Here is a 23,472-nt window from a genome sequence, read left to right as displayed (position 1 = left end):
TGTGGGACGGCTCCACTGTAGATTACATACCTATTTATTTATTATCCTACTGTCAAACTTTTGAAAATGATAGATCAGCTTGGCCGGCGTATCTAATCGGATTCCAAACAATTCTTTGTTTATGCAAGTTTCTTTTTTCACTATTCAATCCCGCAGCCTAGATGCGGCACCCTTAAATTGCATCCCTCACCTAGAAGCAAGCAATCCGAGGATGTCCGGACCACTATATTTGTGAGATTCGTATTCAGTCGGAGCGAAAGAGTAGGCGATTTCTGAAATTGTTGTCTGAAAAGTCTTTTATGTTACATTTATCAACAAATTCTGCAGGATTTAGGGTTTTTAGGATTAGTAAGGGAAGAATGGTTTTAGAGGCCACCACCGACAAGCTACCTGCTCAAGGGCCGATTAGTCCACATATGAGTGAAAATATGACCCTGATTCTTCTTGTGTTGCTCTGCACTTTCATAAGTCTAATGGGGTTGGCTTCAATCATTCCATGGGACAAGATTTGGAGGTCGTGCCACGATCATATGGCCACCAGACGAGCTAATACCGGCCTGAACGACAAATCCATAGAAGCACTTCCCTCTATCAGCTATGGCGAATCAATACCACAGGTTGCAACGGATTGCGCTATTTGTTTGGCGGACTTCATGGAAGGTGAAGGTGTGAGAGTGTTGCCCAGCTGCAACCATGGCTTTCACATGGAATGCGTCGACAAATGGCTTCGTTCTCACTCTTCCTGCCCTACTTGTAGACATTGTCTTCTTCCTGGCTCTATAAATGTGGCAAACTGGTTTAAGCCGGCCAAACACAACGTCTATGAAGCGCAGATTCATCCGTCCGAAGAATCTCAGGAGACTAGCGAAAGCATCGACTTAGAGTGTGGGGTTAAGCGATAGAGATGTCTTTAGACAGATGAATGATATGGAGGGAATGGAGCATTAATGAAATTTTTTGAAGGCGGCATTTTATCCAAAGCAAAGCTGCGATCAGTTTCCTTCTGTGACCACACCTAACCTACTGTATCAGTGTCCTATGATGGGGAAGAATATCTTTGTACAGCGGGATGAATACATAAAGGCGATGAATTTGCTGTTGAATTTATTTGATGAATACAAAGTTTGGATGTATGGGGCCAAAAAAATTCGAAAATTAGCCGTAAGGTTCGTTTCTTTTAAAAATGCGTTCAACTTAATACGATACGGATTTTTCTTTTGACTGAAAAGAATACAGTTGCACTTAAATAATATTAATTTATTTTATTAGGAAAGTAAAATATAAAAAATATTGAAAACCATATTGACTATATTAAAAAATTACAAATTTATTATATTGGAAAAAATTAAATTTCTATATTAATTTTTTTTATTAAAATATTAATGAAAAGAATCATAATTTCTTTATTTAAAATGTTATTAATATTATACTGAAGATGAATCACACTCGTTGGTTGGTTCGAAAAGCATGGACAAAGTTATGTTTACTGTTAACAAATTTCAGTTAAATAATATTAAGTTTTTTATTAAAAAATACAAATTTTTTATTAAAAATTTCAGAAAAAAAATAAATTTTATATTTTAAAAAAAACTTAATTTTGAAAAGCATTTTCTTTACTTTTCTGATTTTTTTTGAATCATGACAATTATTATATTGGATTGTAGTTATTATGGTTCAGTGCAAGACAAGTCATCACTGGTGTAGAATTCAATTAGACGGGTTTATTTTCTGTGTTCCACCTACACATACTTATTGTTAAATAAATTTGGATCTGATATGAATAGCAATTAAGAAATAAATTTTTAGGTATGTGGATATCACTTGAAACTTATTTTTAATATCCAATGTTTCATTTTTTATATTAAACTTCAAATTTCTGGTTTTATTATTCATGTTCATAAATATTACTATATTTTATGGCTTCACAATATTATTAACATTTTACTATGCTTTATCATTTAATAATATTAATAAATTTGATACATTTGGTTTCTATTTTTTTAATCATTTATATATATAAAAAGTTAATATTGGAAATAAGTAAACAAAAATATGATTGTGAGAGAAAAAGAAAATTGTGTTGAATTTTAACATTTTGTTAATTAACCTACATGTTGTGCGAGAGAAAAACAAATTGTACTGAATTTTAACATTTTGTTAGTTAACCTACAGGTTGTGCCTAGCAATATTTTAAATTAAGAAAATCAATTATAAATTAATGTTTTCTAAATGGCATTGTAACGCTTTTCGGCAATTTTAATTTTAATAGGCTTTCAGGTCTCTGAGGTTCAATATGTCGGTGCTAACTGATGTTTGAATATTCGTGTCAATAATATACAAAATGTGTGAAGGCCGGTTAGCATTGGAAAAAACTTAAATAATTGCAAAGATCCATTTCATATAACAAACGCGATGGGACGCATCCTATGTTCAAAGATCCACCGTAAAATAGCCACCGTGCTGTTTTCTCCAACTCAGTGGAAGCGATCGTTTACTATGGAAACGATTCCTCAACATCACATGTAGATCGGTTGAAGCGACATTTGTGGAAATTGTGATGGTAAAACTCCCTTTAACTTGTCCATCTTCTTTGAATCAAAGGCCGAATGAGAGGTATAAAGTTCTCAATGTGCTGCAACGAGATCCTGTTTCCTTAGTGGCTGCAAGAATCATAATTCTCAAAAGAAATATAGAAATGAGAGGATGACATGGGAATTAAATAGAAGGAAGAACATTATAAAACTGAGAAGATGACATGGGAATTGAATTGTAGGAAGAACGATCACGGTTGCTGGCCGTTGTACAAATTAGTGATAACATATGCTGGGGGAGGTGGATAATGCAGTACATAAAAACCAACTACAATGGTTTGGAAGTCCAGTTTTAGGAAAATGGTGTGCATATAAATTCCCGTGGTAAAATAATATGTAAGTGGACCTTCAGGAAAAACATATGCATGTAAAATGCTGTGGTGAAATAATATGTAGCATAGATCTAACGGTTGCTATAGTCGAATAAAGCATGTATTTTAGATATCTCGTACAGAAATTACAAATGGATTAACCAATTGTCATTTGTCTTATAATTTTATCATATTGTACACATAAATGTTAATGCTTTAAGGGAACACACACAATTTCTAGTGTGTATTGATTTCTATTTGAATTAGTATTAAAATTGAAACTAGTTTCATCAATTACCACTTGCAATGTTAATTTTTTATTTTAGGAAGTTAGTTCATAGTTATGAAAATGTAACGCCAAGATATTTATTTATTTATTTATTTATTTTTATGTTTTTTTTACCTTTAATGATAAAATTATATGTGTGAAATTATAAAATATCATGTTAAAATGAAAATTAAGATTATATGTGTGTATTTTTTAAATTTTAAGATATTTGGTTTCTTTTATTATTGAAATTATAATATTGATGAATATTAAAGAAAATCTAAAAAACCTTATATGATGGTTTGTTTGGGCTCATCCTTTGTCTAGAAGTTGTCCATGTTGCAAAGAAGGAGGAGAAGAGGCACAAAATAACACACACTAATTTGAGTTGGGGCTCTTTTATTGATCACACAAAATTTGATGATTACAATGAAGTGGATGAGGGGTATTTAAATTTTTTCCTCTAGTGACTCACACAAAATAACTTCACATGCACACAAACTCTAAATTGACTTTTCTCAAAATATTACTTAACTCAAACTCACTCGACTCAGTTAACTCACTCTATAAATTTAACACTCGCTCTTAATTACGACTGTATGACTCATCATAACTCAAACATGACTTAACTATGTCTACTAGGCTTACAATAGATATTAACTCAATTATCATTCAAACATGCATGCTCTTTTATGTCTCAGCTAGGCTTACAATGACTCAAAACTCTTACAATTTTGTATTTTCTTTTTCTCTTCTTACAAATTCTATATCCTTGAAATTGCTTCATTCTCTCTTGCATGTTCTTGTTGTAGGCTCTATATTTGATTACTTGTTGTTGTTGCAATTTTTCTTTGACTTTTTTTGTATTTGTTCTGTTTGGTACAAATTCCTTTTCAACAATTTGTTCAACCACAGATTGCTTCCAAAACGCTTCATCTTCAAATTGTCTTATTTGATTTGTTGTTTGTGCTTCATATTCTTGTCTTTCTTTCTACCTTATTTATTGATAACATAATCTTGTATCTTGTTGACTCCTTTATTGAAAAAGGGTTTGAATGCATTCATTCTTGTCTTTAGAAATATCCATGTCCATTCGCGCATCCTCATCATCATGTACTGTTGCTTTTTTCGGTGCATTGCACACTCAAGATCAATGTTAGAAACATATTTATTATGCTCTACAATGAGAGCTTCCTTCTCTTCCTCTTCCTTCTATGTCTTATCTTCCACTCCTTTACAAACCTTTGTTGCTACAAACATGTTTTCTTTCACTTGGATTCCAATCACAAGTGGGCTTCTCTCACCAAATAACAACACATCAATAAGAGATTTCGGTTGCATCATGTGCAACAATTCATCACCAGTTAATGGTTCTTCATCAAATTTAACAACAACATAATTTTCATCCACTCTATTGTGGGATATTTGAGCATTGTGCTCATTGTCAATTTCATTGATAATTTCAACTTCACCAAATTCATCAACTATGGCTGGATGCACCAAGGCGCATCTCACTCTGTAGCCATCATCCACATGTGTTTTTTCAAAATGGGATTCACCGTCATCTGCACCATCCACATTACAGTAGAGTCCTTAAGCATTTATATGCTCTTGCTATGTTTCACACATAGAGGCTTCAACTACTCTCTTTGCAATATTTGTTGCATCTTCTTCATCCATATGCATGTCTACAGAATGGGTTTCAGTTTTATAGTCTTGATGACAATCATCTACTTTTGAATGGGATTTTCCAAGCTCTACTGTCTTCCTAGAGTCTTTCTCATCAAATCTCTAATATGTGGTTGACTTCTCTGCTTGCGACATAACATGTTGTTGCATGTCACTATTCTTTGTGACAATCTCTACTTCGAGGATCTTCCATGCTTCCTTGGAGTTTGTAGCTCTTTCTACCTTGCACAAAAACTTCTCATCCAATCCCTGTATTATAAAATCCAATGCTAAAGTATTGCGTACTTCATCATATGGGTTGTTATACTTGTACTCAATTAACTCTTTAGCTTGAAGAAAAGTTAGAATTTTGATAACCAAAATTAAAAATATTCACCAGTAAACATAGGAGGTTGTAGTAGATCAGAACTACACCAATCACCATTGATCTCTTCTCCTTTTTCTTCTCAACTTATTAGTTCCTCAGCTATGGCCTAAACCTCTCTAAATATGAAAAGGATATTTGTCTCTTATTGTTGATTTCTTAACCTGCTCCAGTCATGCTTTGTGACAAAGAATGAAACCGAAAAGTGGAGCAGATATTTCTCTTCTCAATATTCCGAATGACTAAATAGATTTCATTGTAAACATCAATAATAAATTATTGAAGTAAAACTCGACACCTATGGAGTAGAACTCAAGTAAAACTGAACAATCTATGACACCTAGCAGATAATAGAATCAAATAAGATGACACCTAACCAAGATCCCCTCGTAATCTCAACTGTTACATGTAGAGACAATTACAATGCCTAGTAGTTCTCTTTTAAATTCAAATGCATTCATGGCCAATGGCTTTGTGAAAAATATCTCCTCCTTGATCTTTGGAACCACAAAAGTTGAGTACTCTATCCCCATCATTGACAAGCTCATGGATGAAATGAAAACGAGTGTCAATGTTCTTGTTATTTTTGTGGAAAACATGAGTTTTTTATAAAGAAATAGCTAAATTGTTATCACAGTAGATTGGAGTTGGCTCCTACTGAATATTTAAAATATCTTTCAATAATCTTGTCAACCACATAGCTTGACAAGATGCTGAATTTGTTGCTACCTATTCTACCTCTGCAGAAGATATTGGAATGATTTATTGTTTCTTGGACGCCCATGAAATTAGTTTTGTTCAAAGATGAAAAGCATACCCTAAGGTGCTTTTGTGATCATCTAAACTCCCTACATAATTATTGTATGTATGCCCTGAATGTGAAAATTTTTATGAATGTGTATAGAACAAACCATAATCTATTGTCCCTGCAATATACCTTAACATCCTTTTTTCAACCCTCTAATGATAAATCTTAGGTGACTGCATAAACCTGGAGACAAACCTTGCTGAAAACATAATATCAGGTCTAGTTCAAGTGAGATATAACAAGCTACCAACTATACATTTATACAGTGTGGAATCAACTGGTGGTGCTACATATTCTTTGCTTAGTTTTGTGCCTTGAGAAATTGGTGTATATACAGGTTTGCAATTGGTCATTCCAAACTTTTTGATCATACCAGTGGCATATTTTTGTTGACCGAAAAAAATTCCATTAGCAAATTGATGAATTTCAATGCCTAAGAAGTATTTCATTACTCCTGGATCTATCAAATCAAACTTTATTTGCATTTTTGCATTGAAATATTCTAACATCATATTTCATGTATGAAGAATATCATATACATAAAGGCATACAATAAGAATTTTACCTTTATGAATTTTGGTATACAAAGTTGGCTCATGATTGCTCCTACAAAAACCAGTTTTGATGAGATAAGTGTCAATGTGAATGTACCAAGATCCTAGAGCTTGTTTCAAACCATACAAGGCTTTCTTCAATCTATAAACCTTATGATTTTATCTTGGAACTTCAAAACCAAGAGGTTTCTCTACATAAACTTCTTCTTGCAATATACCATTTAGGAAAGAATATTTTACATCAAGATGATAGACTTTACATTTATATGGAGCTGTTGCGAACAAAATGGTTCTGACAGCATCTAACCTTGCTACTAGAGCAAAGGTTTCACCATAATCAACACCAAAAAGTTGTGAGAATCTTTTGGAAACCAACCTTGCCTTATGATTCCCAACCTCTCCTTTTTCGTTTAGCTTGGTCTTATATAACCATTTTACACCAATTCTAGTTTTGTCTCTTGGGAGACCATCTAATTCCAAACTCTGATTATTCTCTATGGAAACAATTTCTTGTTTCATTTCATCTACCCAATGTTTTTCTCTTACTGGTTCATCAAAATGGGTTGGTTGAGATGAAAGAAATGCAAACATATTCTGTTGGTCAAACTCATACTCCAGCTCATATATTTCTCTGACCCTTCTTGTTTTATGATTGTCTTCTGAAGATGTTGAATCACTAGCGGATTCACTACTTGAAGATGTACCATTTTCAGAATGGTATCGTTCTTCTTCAAACTGCAATCTTGGTGGTAGTGGTGGATAAAAATACTGACTTGAAGCTTCATCAACAATATCAGACCAAGATTTATTTTGAAAAAAAATTACATCTCTTCTTAAAACAAACTTCTTTGTAACTAGATTATAAATTCTATAGGCCTTTGACTAGTCAATTTAGCATACAAAAATACATCTTTCTAATGGCAGAAGTGTCCTCAGACACATAATTTTATTAATCAGAAAAAAAAAAATTACATAATTGATTTGCAAGAGTTTACACCCGAACAACCAAACACTCTTGCAATGAGCTATTTATAAGCTCCATGTCTTAACTAACTCTAATTATGGATCACTTATTAAATAACAAGTGTCCATTTACATTAAATGCTATTCAAACAAACTAGCTAACTAATCTCTTAAAATAGAGCCTAAGATACGACACATTTGGAGAGTCATATCTTGTTACAACAATATACTAATTTCTAATTGTCTCCATTAAATAATTAATCATTCTAGAATAATAATTATTAATTTAATATCTTAAATTAATAATTATTTTATTCTAATTTTATAACCTATGATAAAATTGTATTTTTGGATCATCTAACATTCCCCCCTATGATCCAAAGATACATTACAATAGATACCAAGTTCATCCCTGAACTTAGCAAATTTTATTCTGCCAAGCAGTTTCGTGAAAATGTCAGAGATCTGATCTTCGGAAGGACAATAAACTGGCTTGAGGACATCTTTGGCAAAGAGAGATCTGATATGATGATACTTGGTGTCCACATGCTTTGTATTTGAATGAAAAATTGGGTTCTTGGCAAGTTTGATGGCTGACTGGCTGTCAATGAATAATGATGTAGCTTCTGCCTGAGAAATGCCCAAGTCCTGCAAAATTCGGCGCAACCAAACAATTTCACATGCTGCTTCCCATGCTGAAATGTACTCTGCTTCTGCTGAAGAAGTGGCCACTGTAGCTTGTTTCTTACAACTCCAAGATACTGCTGTTGACCCCATATTCATTAAATAACCTGATGTTGATGCTCGATCATCAATACTCCCAGCAAAGTCGGCATCGGAATATCCACCAAGTACAAAAATTTTAGTCTTTGTGTAAAGAAGACCAAAATCTTTTGTTCCTTGGATATATCTAAGAACTCTTTTGGCTGCATTCCAGTGGCTGTCTCGTGGTTCCTGCATAAAACGTGAAAGAATACTGACTACATAAGATAGATTAGGACGAGTATTTGTCAAATAAATCAAGCTGCCAATCAACTGTCTGTAAGTTGTGCTGTCCACTTTTTCCCCCCCTTCAAATTTTGAAAGTTTCAAGTTTTGCTATATGGGGGTAAGAACGGGCTTGCAATCTTGCATGCCAAAACGTTGAAGAACCTCTGCGGCATACTTACTCTGAGAAATGAAAATATGATGTGGACGTTGGAAGACTTCAACTCCAAGATAGTAGTGAAGTAATACCAAATCTGTCATCTTAAAACCTGCATGTAACTCCTTTTTTACCTGTGCAATATGATCATCATGATTGCCAGTGATGATCAAATCATCTACATACATAACAAGAATTACCAGATATTTGCCCTGTTGTCGCACATACAAAGTATCATCAGATTCACTTTGTTGAAAACCAACTTTCTTAAGGTATTCATCCATCTTTGCATACCAAGCTCGGGGAGCTTGTTTTAATCCATATAAAGCCTTGATCAATTTGCAGACTTTATGTTCTTGTCCTTCAACTTCAAAACCTAGTGGTTGGGTCATATACACTTCCTCCTGTAAATCCTCGTTGAGAAAAGCACTTTTCACATCCATTTGATGAACTTTCCATCCTTTTTGAGCTGCCAATGCAAGTGTTAATCGGATGGTGTTCCATTTAGCTATTGGAGCAAAAGTTTCTTCATAATCAATGCCTTCCTGCTGCACAAAACCCTTTGCAACAAGTCATGCTTTATACTTTTCAAGTTCACCCTTCTGATTATACTTAATTCTGTAAACCCATTTACATCCTATGGGTTTAACATTTGCTGGACAATCAACAAGTTTCCAAGTGTTGTTATCAATGGCTGCTTGATATTCTTCAACCATAGCCTATTGCCATTCTTTATGTTTTACTGCTTCTTTGTATGTGGAAGGTTCAATAAAATCATTTTCTATCAAGGCAAAATTGCCTTCACTTCTATGTGCCCTTCTGGTGCCAGTTTTATTCTGTTCGTCAGGCTTTACATCTTTCAAAAGTTGAACTGCCCATTTCGGAAGTTGGTGCTCACTTGTTTGTGCTTCTGTAAAGTCCCCATAATTGTAAAGAGGATTAATATAAACTGATGTTCGTTGTTCAGGTGAAGAATGTGGAGAATCACTGTCAGAAGAACTACTGCTGCTTGGAGATGCGGATGAACTGCTAGAAGACCCAGATGATGTTGTTGATGTAGATGGACTGGAGGACTCATCTCCAGAGGAAGGAAAATCAAGTTCATACCAATTTGGTGAAGTTGGTTGACTTTGCATTTTTCCATTTCTTTTACTTGCCTTAGTTTCTAACTTGTAAAGAAGATTTTCAATTTCTTCAGCACTCTTACTCTCTGTTTCATCAAAAATGACATCCCTGCTCACAATGAATTTTCCATTGGTCAAAAGACGATACCCTTTCTTCTCATCAGAATAGCCAATCATTATGAATTTTAAACTTCTTGAGTCAAGCTTAGTTCATTTTTCTTTTGGAACTAAGGCATAACACACTGAACCAAAAACTCTAAGATGTTTAACTCGAGGTTTGAAACCAAACCAAGCTTCATAAGGTGTGATTCCGTCTAAAGAAGCAGTTGGAGATCTGTTTCTTAAGTAGACAGCTGTATGTATTGCTTCCGCCCAATATGTTGGACTTAACCTCTTAAATGTTAACATGGATCTCGCCATTCCTAACAAAGTGCGATTCGTTCTTTCGACTACTCCATTTTGCTGTGGAGTGTAAACATTAGTGAGATGTCGTCTTATGCCATTTTCACTGCAATAAGTTTTGAATTCATTTGAAGTGAATTCTCCCCCATTATCCGTCCTGAGAGTACCTATCTTTTCTCTGACTTCATTTTCAACAAGTTGGCGAAAAATTTTAAACTTATCAAATGCTTCTGACTTGTTCTTCAAGAAGTAAACCCAAGTCATTCTGATGAAATCATCAATGAATAGTAGGAAATATTTGCAACCACCAAATGAAGTTTGTAGTGGACCACAAACATCACTGTGAACTAGTTGTAGCCGCCTGTTTGCACGCGATGAACTTGTTGGAAAACTTTCTCGATTTTGTTTGCCATAAATGCAAGCTTCACATTTAGCATTTTCCCTTTTGAATGTGGGAAGTCCTTTAACCCTTCCTTGTTTCTGCAATTGATAAATACTGTCAAAATTCAAATGTCCATATCTTACATGCCATAGTCTCATAGGTGAAATACCTGTAGTCACTGCCCCTGCAAAATCAGAATGCCTTGGAATAATTGTCCCTTTCATCCGTAACAGTTTTCCATCTTCATAACCTGTCATGACTGTTTTCAAGTTCTGTTTCACTGAATTAATCTTCACTAAACCATCTTCCATAATCACCTGATGTCCTGCTTGTCGAATCGTGACTAAAGAGAGCAAATTTTTCTTAAAACTGGGTACATACCATATATTGGAAATCATTTTTTCTCCAATACCAGGGAGAAAAACTTTTACTACTCCTTTTCCATAAGGAGTATGTTTTGTATCATCAGCAAGAAAAATGGAATTAAGTTGGCAATCTTGAAAATTCCAGAAAAAATCACGTCGACAAGTCATGTGCTGAGTTGCCCCGGAATCCAAGATCCAGGCATCTTCATAGTCACTTCTAAGATGGGATGAAATTTGTGATGCTGGTGAGGAAGTAAAAACATATTCTGAGTTATCTTCATCTTGATCATTTGCAAATTGTGCTGAATGCTGCTGAAACTTGGGAATTTTATTAAGTGAAGTTCGACAATCTTCAGCATAATGGCCAACTTTGTTACATCTTCGACACACAATTCGACTTAAGTCTCTTCCTCTTCCTGAAGATTGTCCTCTTCCTCTTCTTTGACCTCTATTTTGAGATTGTCCTCTACCTTGATTATTATATCCTTGTCCTTGAAAATTGCCTCTTCCTTGGTTGTTTCCTCTACCTTGAAAATTATTTCTTCCTTCTCTGTTAAAATTGTTGCCTCTGCTTTGGCTTCGACCTCGATTATGTGCTGTTTGATTCTGATTCCATCTATCTCTTCCTCGAGAACTATCTGCTGATGACTTACTAGTGCTGGCCTCTGTGAGAAAAACATCTTCACCAACTTTCTTCTTCTTCCCAAAAGTTTTACCATGTTGACTCAACATTTCACAAAGCTCATCAAACTTTAGTTTCTCTAATTTCCCAGTTACTTGTAGAGTCTCTAAAAAATGCGTATAGGAAGAAGGAAGCCCAGCAATTATAATTGTGACCATAAAGCTATCATCAATTGCGGGAAAACCAGCATTAATAATTTCTTGCCTGATATTCTTAAGTCTTGAGAGATATTCAAGAACATCACCGCCTTCAGTTAATTTTTGTTGCAACAATTTTAATTGTAGATCGACTTTCTTTGATTCAGGCTGAGTATCAAAGAGGTCTTTAAAAGTTTTCAAAGCAGTCCATGCATCTAAAGCATTTTCTATATGGACATACATTTCATCATTCACAGACGATTTTATAAGAGCTAAGGCTTTAGCATTCTTGATTTCCCATTTTGCTAGTGTAGCTGCATCTGTGGGTTTATTCGGCTTAACATCTCCATCACATATTCCCTGCCATAATTCATTGTAAATGAGTGTGCTTTCGATGAGACGATGCCATGTTTTATAAGATTTGGTGCCTTCAAGTTTGTCGGAATCAGAAAACAAATTAATCAACTTAGACATTTTAGCATTGAAGCGTCGCACCAAGATTCAAAACAGAAATGACAAGATAGTCAACACAACACACCACGCAAAAAACAACATGATCTATCGGGGCTTGGCCTTGACCCTCGAATAGTCGTCAAAATAGGAGAAAATTGACTGAGCTTTGCACTTGGCTCTAGTCAATATCTCAAATTTTTTACAAGGAAACTTTGAAAATTTGACTTTTACAATGGTGCTTTTGCACAATCTGGTAAAAAAAAAATAAAAAATTACCCCCCCTCAAAGTAAAATTACTTTGAGTTACACTTATCCCCTTCAAAAAATTACAATTAAAATCCCTTATTACTCCAAAAATTTACAAATCACCTTATTACTCCACAAATCATAAATTTCAAAATTAAAAAATCACCAGATTTCTCCCAAAAAAAAACAATATAATATTCCTTATCTCTCCACAAGAATTACAAACAATCGAAAAACCTTATCACTCCATTAACATTACAAAATTAAAAAATATTTGCTGGCATGCTAGCTTGTTGCTGGCAGGCTGGCTCACGCTGGCTTGTTGCTGGCACTCTTTTTCTCCAAATATTGTTGTCCAAAAAAAATGTTGTCTGTGCAAAAAATGCCACACATGATTTTGTCCAGGTCTAGTTGATATTGCTTTTTATTATCTGGTTGATTTGTGTTATTGTCCCCATACCTGTAATACCCGCATCCTGATGATCTCCATAGTTTAAAACATTTCCATCATTTTCGTGGCCATACACGCACCCGTATCCAACCATACCCATGCAATATAGGTTCAAACACAAATAATAGGAAGTAGACAAAATGGAGCCCATTGAAATAAACCTGTGGCAATAAATTGTATTTATACTCCAAAGATACACCCGTTAAATGGGTAGGCATAATCACGGAGGATCATGATGTTAAATGTATGCCAGAGACATTATTATTCAGCATGAAATTTCAGATTTCAGGTGCCAATAGACATTATTATTCAGCATGAAATTTCATATTTCAGGTGCCGAGAGACATTATTATTCAGCATGAAATTTCAGATTTCAGGTGCTAGAGACATTATTATGCCATCGACATTCTTATAACCAAAGGTTAATAATCTGCTGCTTCAGCAAAAGAGATGTGAAAAATGATGTTTCTGACCGCTGTTTTTGGCAATTGAGGATTTGGACTGGTTTCAAAGAGGGTGTTTGAATGATTTACAAGGGAAAATGCTGACGCTGAGTTGCCCTATGGCAGCACCATGCGACGATAGGATTTTTGCTATCAAGAGGACTTACAAGGTTGAGATTAAGCAAAATGAAAATGACATTATATACGAGAACTGATGTTACCGTTGTTCATTCTTTGACTGATTACGAAATTGATATGAATAAATTGCCTGGAAAGAGGAGGAGGGCCGCAGTGCTGTGTTTGCTGAAGCAAGGTAGTTGCCCTCATCAAATCCTTCAAAACGTGCAGGGAGGGGACCCAGTACAGTTTTTGGCAGTGGTAGATTATCTCAAGGCTCATGACCGGACAGAGGACACTTTGCAGGTTTTCCTAATGGTGTTCGAATTTCCTGCTCAATGCTATTCGAGCTCGTTTGAAAATTCGAGTGAGATTGGTGTCTTTTCAAAACTTACTAATGGATATTACCGAGCATTTGTTGATCAATTCAATGGAGTTTTCCAAGAACTTGTAGAGCTGGAATCTCCTCTTCACATCAGCTGCATTACTGGAGCTCTGATACCACAATAATGGCAGAAGTGTCCTCAGACACATAATTTTATTAATCAGAAAAAAACAATTACATAATTGATTTGCAAGAGTATACACCCGAACAACCAAACACTCTTGCAATGAGCTATTTATAAGCTCCATGTCCTAACTACCTCTAATTATGGATCACTTATTAAATAACAAGTGTCCATTTACATTAAATGCTATTCAAACCAACTAGCTAACTAATCTCCTAAAATAGAACCTAAGATATGACACATTTGGAGAGTCATATCTTGTTACAACAATATACTAATTTCTAATTGTCTCCATTAAATAATTAATCATTCTAGAATAATAATTATTAATTTAATATCTTAAATTAATAATTATTTTATTCTAATTTTATAACCTATGATAAAATTGTATTTTTGGATCATCTAACACTTTCACTCATATCGTCAAGCTTATTTCTTAGCTTTTCAGGAACATGTGAAAAAACTATTGATCCAAAAATTCTAAAGTGAGATACATTTACCTTTTTACCAACCCATGTTTCTTGAGGTACTATATCTTGGAGACTGGTTGTTGGAGATTTGCTGAGAACATACATTGTTGTCGAAACTGCTTCACACCAATAATTGTTTGACAACTTCTTCTCATGAAGCATACATCTGGCCATGTTCATGATTGTCTGATTTTTCCTTTTTGCTACTTCATTTTGTTGTGGAGTACATCTCGTTGTGTTCTTCATTATCATTCCTTCTTGTTGGCAAAAATATTTGAAGTGATTTCAGTTGTATTCTCCTCCTTTGTCAGATCAGAGTACTTTGAAAGGCTTTCCACTCTCCTTTTCTGCTTCTCCTTTGAATTTTTTGAACCTTGAAAATGTATATGATTTGTTTTTGAGAAAATACAGCCATGTCTTCTTGCTATAATCATCAATGAATGTCACAAAATAAAGACTATCACTAATAGACTATGTCTGCATTGAGCCACATATATCTGTATGGACAAGATTTAAAGGCTCTTTTACTCTAGAGGAAGATATGGGAAAGTTGTCTGTTTTATGGTTGGAGAGAACACAAATTTCACAATTATAGTCTTTCTCATTCATAGTAGGGAGACCAATGATGATTGATTGTTTCTGAAGTTGACTGAGACTCTTGAATGGTAAGTAGCCATATCTAGAATGCCGTAGCTAAGACTCATCTATTATTGAAACATTGTGTACAAAATATTGTAAGAGATCTCGACTTCTAAGAGTCAAAGGAAACATCCTATTCTTGGTTCTTTCAACCTTTGCTATCAGTATTCTATTGGTAGGTTTCTTATAGATATAACATGTGTTCCATTAATATATTACATCATAAACATGTTCCATCAGTTGTCCTACTCTAATGAGGTTATGCTTCAGATTTGGAACATAATAGACATCAGGAACGTATTTCTGTTGATTTTGTTTAGTAAGGATAGGACCAATAACATTTCCTTCAACTTTAATGCAAGAATGATCTGCAAGAGTAATTTATCATGTTATGGAAGCATCAAGATAAGAAAGCAGATTTTTGTTACCTGTCATATGATTTCTATAGCCACTGTCCAAAAAATAAAGATCCTTGTTGTGAATGTCTTGTGAAAGATTACATGAAAGAAACATTGTTTCACAACATTCTCCTTCTTTGATGGAGAGATGGACATTGCCTCTATGCTGATCTGACTGCTTATTTTTTCATTCATGTTTATAATGCCCAAATTTCTTGCAGTAATAACACTGGACATTAAATTTCGTCCATGGTCTTCTTCTTTGAGTTTGATTTTGTGGAGGTCTCCATTGCTTAGCTACATGATGATGTTCTAATCTTCCTCTGCTTCGGCATCTTCCTCACTTGTTTCCACCTCTATATCCTTTGTTTCTACCTCTGCCAAGAGAAAGTTGTGCTTTGAAAGCTTGGTCCATGGAATCTTCTATCAATTTGAGCCTTGGTTCATGTTCTAGAAGCAATCGAGTCAACTGTTCTACTGAGAAAGATGTAAAATCTTTGCATTCCAGAATGGCTTCTACAATCATGTCATATTTCTTAGGTAGACTTCGAAGGACTTTCTGAACAATTTTCTCATCTGAAATGGTTTCATTGATGAGCTTGATTTGATTATCTATTCCCATGACTCTAATCATGAACTGATCCACATTTTTGGTGTCTGTCATCTTTAGGATTTCAAACTATCATCTCAATGTCGGTAATTTCACTGTCTTCACTGTATCATTACCTTGATACGCAATTTTAAGATTTACCAAGCTTCATATGATGTGGATGAGCCAATTATCTTGTCGAAAATAGAGTCATCGACTCAATTTTGTATTCAACATTTGGCTTAGTGTTATTTGTTTCTGAGTTCAATCATTACATTCCTCTGATTATTAGTCATAGGAGACCATTATTCCCGAATAGGCTCTACATAGGGAGTTTGAAGTGTATCCCAACACTCTTGGGCTTGCAGGAATGTCTTTATTCTCATAAATCAAAACTCATATCTTTTGCCAAGCAGAGTCAGGGTCTATGGCAAAGCACTCGAGGAAGCCATTTCTTGGAATACAAATTTGCACACCCTTTTGCCTTTTAAAACTCCTTTTGAAACTTTAAAAAAAAATCCTTTTCCTTTCCAAGTTTTTATTTTAAAAAAAACTTAAAAAAAAAAAAACCTTTTCTTTTTCAAGTTTTTATTTATTTATTTTTTATTTTTTTAAAGTCCTTTCCCTTTCCAAGTTAAAAAAAAAAAAAAACTTTTAAAAAAATCTTTTCATTTCCAAGTTTTTATTTAAAAATAACTTAAAAAAAACAAATATAACAAATTCTCTTTCAATACTCCGTTTTAAAATATTATAAGGCAACCTCCTTTTCAAATAATACGGTTTGAAAAAAAAATTCATTAAACATATAAACGTATTTTGAAAGGAGTCTGAGTATCTTGCTTACAACTCGTGAAGATGGACTTTTGAATATGGTGCATTTGTTGTAAATTGATATAATACACTGTTAATTGCTACCATTGAGTGCTAAGCCGTAATTCATTCAAGGAAAGATGGATGACTAACGTGAGCTGTCGTCTAACTGCTCAGCGTTAGTAACGCTATCACTCTTCTCATGCTTTGGGTGGGCATTAATACACTCTGATTTGACTCCTATACAACGTTATAATCCAAAAAAAAGTGTAGCTCTTTGACTTATTCTTTGTCTTCAATGGCTTCACAACAACATTTCAACCACTTCGCAGCAAGCTTCATTTTTGTAGTAGGAGGCGTCTCACAGTTGCTTCACTTTGCTACAATCTCTCTAGGGAATATCTCCTCCTTCCTTGTGAACACACACATGAAATTTTTCTCTCAAGGAGTTTTATGCAACCTTACTCTATCTTTGTTTCTCTCTCAAAGAGTCTTACACAGTCTAAGATTTGTTACCCTGACAAAGAACGAAACCAAAAAGTGGAGCATATATTGATCTTCTCAATATTCTGAATGACTAAATAGATTACATTGTAAACACCCAAAATAAATGACTGAAGTAAAACCCCACACTATGTATTAGAACTCAAGTAAAACTCAACAGTTTATGACACCTAGCAGAAAATAGAATTTGTTGACACCTAATCATAGGGATTAGTTGAACAATTGTAAATAGTGTAAATAATAAATAATGGAAAAGGAAGAGTCATCGCGAGATGAAACTCAAGAGTCACTCCCTCATGTATATAAATATGAACAGTCCAAAACAATAAATCGATTCTCATTTAAGGAGTTACCTCATGGCTTGACATAGTATCAGAGCCATCCCTTTTTTTAGTTTCCTCCTGCTCTTGTAACTCCCTTCTGCCCTTTTTGTGGTCTATCATATTCTTTATCCTGCATTATTATTATTACACTCTGTTTTTCTTGAGATGGTATGTTGCAATTATTTTTGTTGACCGTATGCTGCCTTCTCAATGATTCTCCCCTACCTACCCTAGCCAACACCACCTTGCAGTTATAGCCACACCCTCCACGCACAATTCTCGGCCTTTTGGAGGACTGCAGTCAAAGGATTAGGGTATTGTGGACTCTGTAACATAGAGGACTGTCCGAGCGCTGCCACAGTGTGTAGGAGGAAGGAAGGGTAAGACTCAAGCGACCTAGAGTGGCGCAGTAGATAAAGCACTGGAATGGCATGGGAAAGGTGACGATATTGACAATGGTTTCTGTAGCTCAATACTCATATCACCAATGTTTATATTTATAATGCTACATCTGATTTTTTTACATTAGATGTTGTTTAGTGTTACATTAGACACTATTTGGTATTCCCAACTATGCACCGATCCACCATACTCCATGCTCGTAGCTCCAAACCTCCGCACTACATACTCAACCTCTGCACTGCATACTCAACTCCCTCTGACACAGTTGGCTCAGTCCCTTTAGCTCCCACTCAGAAGTATGGCCTAACATGCTATCTCCACCACTACATTAACTCCACTGCTGCGTTAACTCCACATCACTACCTAGGTAATAATAACACTGCTCGATTCATAATACACTTTGTTCATAATAACGTTGCTCGAATAAAACTATCACTTTGTCCATAATATACTTTATCCACCACACACTTTGTCCAACATATATTTAAATTGCCCCAACCAAATTCCAGCATATATTTAATTTTGTCCATACATTTAAACATTTTCTAGTCTTTGTATATGCACAATTTTGTTTCCCTTCTCCATGCGACATTACACAGTCGACCTCCAATATCACTAGTCCATAGTTGGCCCTCTTTCCATTGGACTATCCAATTAATACATTCCTCATATATATTCCTCATACATTCCTCATATATATTCCTCAAAATTTTTTTCCAAAGTTGAATAAATTTTGCTGCCAGAAGTGCAATTTGTTACAATACATAGATTTTAAAATGCATTCATTAATATCAATTGTTGGAGTGGCTCTCAATGGGAAGGAGAAATATTCTGAGAGGTCTTGGAAAATTAGAAAATCTCTCATTTTTAATGAGCTGTTGAAAGGAGTGTGTTGGAGACGGAGACAAAGAACCAGAACAACCTACCTCAGACAAGGAATTTGCCATTTGGGAAAATAAGAATAGCAAGGATTATGCCTTGATTGCAACATCAATAAATGAAAAGGTGAGTCATGATATTTCGCCATTTTCAAATTCTTTTGAAGCCTTACACAAACTGAAGGAAATATATGACTCGCACTCTACACTTGAAGTTGTTCAACTCATGATTAAATTGTTCAACCTTGAATTACAAAATGATGATCCTCTTTCTCTTGTATCAAAAGTAAAATCTATTATGCAGGATATCAAAGTCACTAACGCTAAACTGGACATTCCTCTAATAGATTTTATCAAGGCACTTTATCCCACTTACTCAAATTATCTTGAATCATTAGAAGGAAATGGAAACTTCAAATAAATTACCTTTGGTTCCCTTGTGAATAAATTTTCTGAGAGAGAGAAAGATTTTGGGAAGAAGACAACTCCTCAGTCTTCTGAAGGGGTTATGCGTCTTACACATAGAGAGAAATATATTACTCATGATTCTTCCAGAGGAAGAGGTGGTTGAAGAAGAAGAGGAACAATAAATTTCAAAGCTAGGGGGGCCAGACAATCTCAAGGAGAAACGTCAAATTTTCATTGCATACGTTGCAATCGAGATGGATCACATGATGCATTGACGAGAAAGTTTCCTTGAGATAGAATTGAGTAGGAAAGAAATCAACCAAAAGGCGAAATTAATGACAAAGAGAAAGGTAAAACACTTGAATCTGCTCACTATGTTGTGGCACATTTTAATATTGGAGTAAATGAAGACTTCTTTAATGCGTCAATTGCTTCTTGGAAAAATTATTGGTTGCTTGACTCAGGAGTCACATGACTTTTAGAAGAGATATTTTTGAAGAATTTACTGACAGTGTTGATGGATCATTTTTCTTTGCTAACAAATCAAAGATCAAGCCATCAGGGCTTGGCACAATTAGGCTCAAATTGTCTTGTCTTCCATACTTTCTTTTGCATGATGTTTTATATCTCCCACAACTTAGGAGAAACTTGATGTCCTTGGTCCACATCTGCTAGCAAGGTCACTCCATTCATATGTTTTATGGCAAGGTTGAGGTGAGAAAAGCATCAGATCACTCACTTGTCATGATGGGGATAGAAGAAGAGAGGCTTATCAAGCTACAAGGTACCTCGACTCATGCACAAAATTTCTCATACAATTCTCATTATGATGAAGGTACATTTCCATCATGTTTATTATAGCATGCTAGATTTGGACACTTGAACTATGAAAACCTTTGGTTGTTGAAGAAAACTGGTGTTACTGATTTGCCTACAATTCCTAGGAAACTTAAGCAATGTGATGCTTGCATTCTAGGAAAGCATAACAAACAGTCCTTTCATGATTCACATTCGAGAGAACATGGAAAACTTGAACTCATTCCTTCATATTTATGTGGTCCAATGTATGTTCCTTCTGCAAATGGAAATACATATATGATGGCATTTATTGATGACTACACCAGAATGTGTTGGGTTTATTTATTGAAGAACAAATATGATGCTTTTCAAACATTCAATAACTTTCATACATGGATTGAAAATGATGCACAGTACCATATTGTCTCTAGTCCAACTAATAATGGAAAAGAATACACTACAAATGAGTTTGAAAAATATCTTCGCCAACATGGGATAAAACATCAAACAACTGTGCCTTATAATCCCCAACAGAATGGAGTAGCTGAAACAATGAATCTTAAATATGGTGCGCTCCATGATGTTTTTCAAGAATGTAAAATTGATGTTTTGGGTTGATGTAGTTCTATGTGTTGTATATGTACAGAATAGATGTTCATATAACGCTATTAGAAATAAGACTGCTTATGAAATGTGGTATGGGCACATTCCTTCAGTAAAGCATCTCAGGGTCTTTGATTCCACCTATTATGCCTTGATACCAAAGGTACATAGAAACAAACATGGTGCAAGGAGTCATAAGTGTATCCTCTTGCAGTATTCAAACATCTCCAAAGCATACCGTCTCTATCATGAAGTTAATAAAAAGTTTGTTGTATTTGTAGATGTAATCTTTCTTGAATTTTCCAAACATGACAATGTTAGATATCATTTTTGGGATTCATTTTTGGGATGTAATCTTTTTTGAATTTTCCAAACATGACAATGTTGTTGAGCGGCAACTTGATTCACAAATACAAAATCATTTCAAGAATTTGATAATCAGATTCCACATCTTGAAGGAGGGATTCCGATACTTGATCAATTTGTGGAATCTTCTTTTGAAGCACTCTCTCCCCCACATGAAAATCCAACCACTGATGATACTTTGAGTGATGTGATTGATAGAATTGGGTGACTCAATCTTGATTCAGTCTCAACTCAATCAACTGAGCAGGCTGGACCATCTCAGAAAGGTCCCCCAAAGTGGCTGACAAAGACACTTGAAAGTGTTCATCCTGATGAGGTTGGAAAGGCAGGAACAAGAAATTCAACACAGAAAAATGGAGGTGATATAGATGACTCTAATTCACTTGTTCATATGGATATTTCTTATGATTGTGAACTGAATTTGTCTATAGATTTTTAGCCAAATTCCTTAAAAGAAGTCGCTTCTCATGATGAATGGAAAGAAGCGATGCAAAAGGGGTATTATGCCTTGATAAAGCATGTCACTTGGAAGTTGGTTGATCCTCCATTGCAAACCAAACCAATTGGCTGCAAGTGGGTCTAGAAGAACAAGTATAAAGTTGATCGCTCACTTGACAAGCACAAAGCCAGGCTTGTGGCAAAAGGTTTTGCATAAAAGGAAGGCATTGATTATGATGAGACTTTTTACCCCACAACAAAATGGGCTACCATCAGGACATTCTTTGCCCTAGCAGCTCAGAACGGTTGGAAATTCCATCAAATGGATGTAAAAACTGCTTTCTTGAATGGAGATCTAAAAGAGAATGTTTTTATGTCCCAACCTAAAGGATTTTCTATGAAAGGACATGAACCTCAAGAATGCAAACTTGTGAAATTCTTGTATGGCATAAATCAAGCACTAGAAGCCTGGTATGAAAAATTAACTGATCATCTTCTGAAAGTCAATTTCAAACATTATGATCTCTATGATCCAACTTTGTTTGTCAAGAAAGTTGGCAAAACAGTTGTATATATTGTGGCATATGTAGATGATCTTTTGATGACAGTGAAAAATGAGAGCTACATTGCATCCATAAAGAAGGAATTGAGGAAAGGTTTTGAAATGACTGATTTGGGCTATGTTCATTACTATGTTGGTATTGAAGTAACTCAACGTCTGAAGTCTATATTCCTTTCTCAAAAGAAGTACATTGGAGATTTGTTGAAAAAGTTTGGCATGGCTAAATGCAATCCTCTAACTACTCCAACGAAACAAAACTTAAAGCTCACATCCATTGAAGGAAAAGAATTTGAGGATGCAACAAAGTATAGACAGCTTGTAGGGAGTCTCACCTACCTGACTACTACCAGACTAGACATTTCCTTTGTTGTTGGAATCCTCCCTAGGTTTATGCAAAAGCCTTGTGAGGGACATTGGTCTACTGCAAAAAGAGTTTTAAATTAATTGAAGGGAACTCAAGACTTTGGACTCAAGTATACAAGGTGGGAAAATTTAGCTTGATTTGATACTCTGATTTAGACTTCAATGGAGACAAACAAACTGGGGTATCTACTTCTTGTTATGCTATAAGTCTTGGATTAGGAGCTATACAAATTGGGGTATATACCTCTAGTTATCCTATGAGTCTTGGATCAGGCGCTGTCTCTTGGAGATCATGCAAATAATCAGTTACAACAGATTCCACAACAGAGGCAGAATATGTGGTAGCAACTGAGGCAACAAAAGAAATTGTGTGCCTTAGGAAAATTCTAGAAGATTCGCAGGTAAAACAAGTACATTCGACTTCACTCATGATTGCGAACACCTTTGCAATAAAGTTGGCAAAGAACCCAAAGTTCCATGATTGAATGAAGTACATCAATACAAAATATCATCTGATTCGACATCATGTTGAGGCCAAAACAATACATCTTCATCATTGTTCCACTAGTGAGCAGATTGCAAACATCTTCACCAAAGCGCTTAGAAGAGAAAAACTTGAAAGATTCAGAACAATGCTTGGACTCAAAAACATCCGTTCAGATTGACGGGGGGGGAAATGTTGACACCTACTCATAGGAATTGGGTGAACAATTGTAAATAGTGTAAATAATAAATAAGGGAAAAGGAAGAGTCATCAGGAGATGAAACTCAAGAGTCACTCCTTAACGTATATAACTATGAACAACCCGAATGAATAAATATATTCTCATTTGAGGAGTTACCTCCTAGTGTGACAAAATCAAATAAGATGACACTTAACAAACAACTAAGTCACAGTGAGATTAATATCTCAACGCT

The 23,472-nt window shown here is 35.0% G+C and overlaps 1 protein-coding gene across 1 annotated transcript; it reads left to right on the top strand.

Moving 5' to 3' along the window:
• The first annotated feature begins 219 nt into the window (after nucleotides 1-219).
• LOC149235160 (RING-H2 finger protein ATL78-like) lies at nucleotides 220-1,080 on the top strand. The gene has a single exon (XM_089461300.1). It carries the CDS (start codon nucleotides 300-302, stop codon nucleotides 900-902), a length of 603 nt encoding a protein of 200 aa, XP_089317426.1. The 5' UTR covers nucleotides 220-299; the 3' UTR covers nucleotides 903-1,080.
• Nucleotides 1,081-23,472: the final 22,392 nt, after the last annotated feature.

The sequence above is a fragment of the Pinus tabuliformis genome, chromosome 8, assembly GCF_031772625.1.
Source record: "Pinus tabuliformis cultivar Carrire ecotype Pingquan chromosome 8, CPIR1, whole genome shotgun sequence".
NCBI lineage: Eukaryota > Viridiplantae > Streptophyta > Pinopsida > Pinales > Pinaceae > Pinus > Pinus tabuliformis.
The sequence above is the reverse complement of the archived record's forward strand: the minus strand, read 5'-3'. Positions and strand labels throughout refer to the sequence as shown.

Excerpts from the sequence above, each read along its gene's own strand:
- LOC149235160 (XM_089461300.1), top strand. The coding sequence starts at position 300 with ATGTTACATTTATCAACAAATTCTGCAGGATTTAGGGTTTTTAGGATT.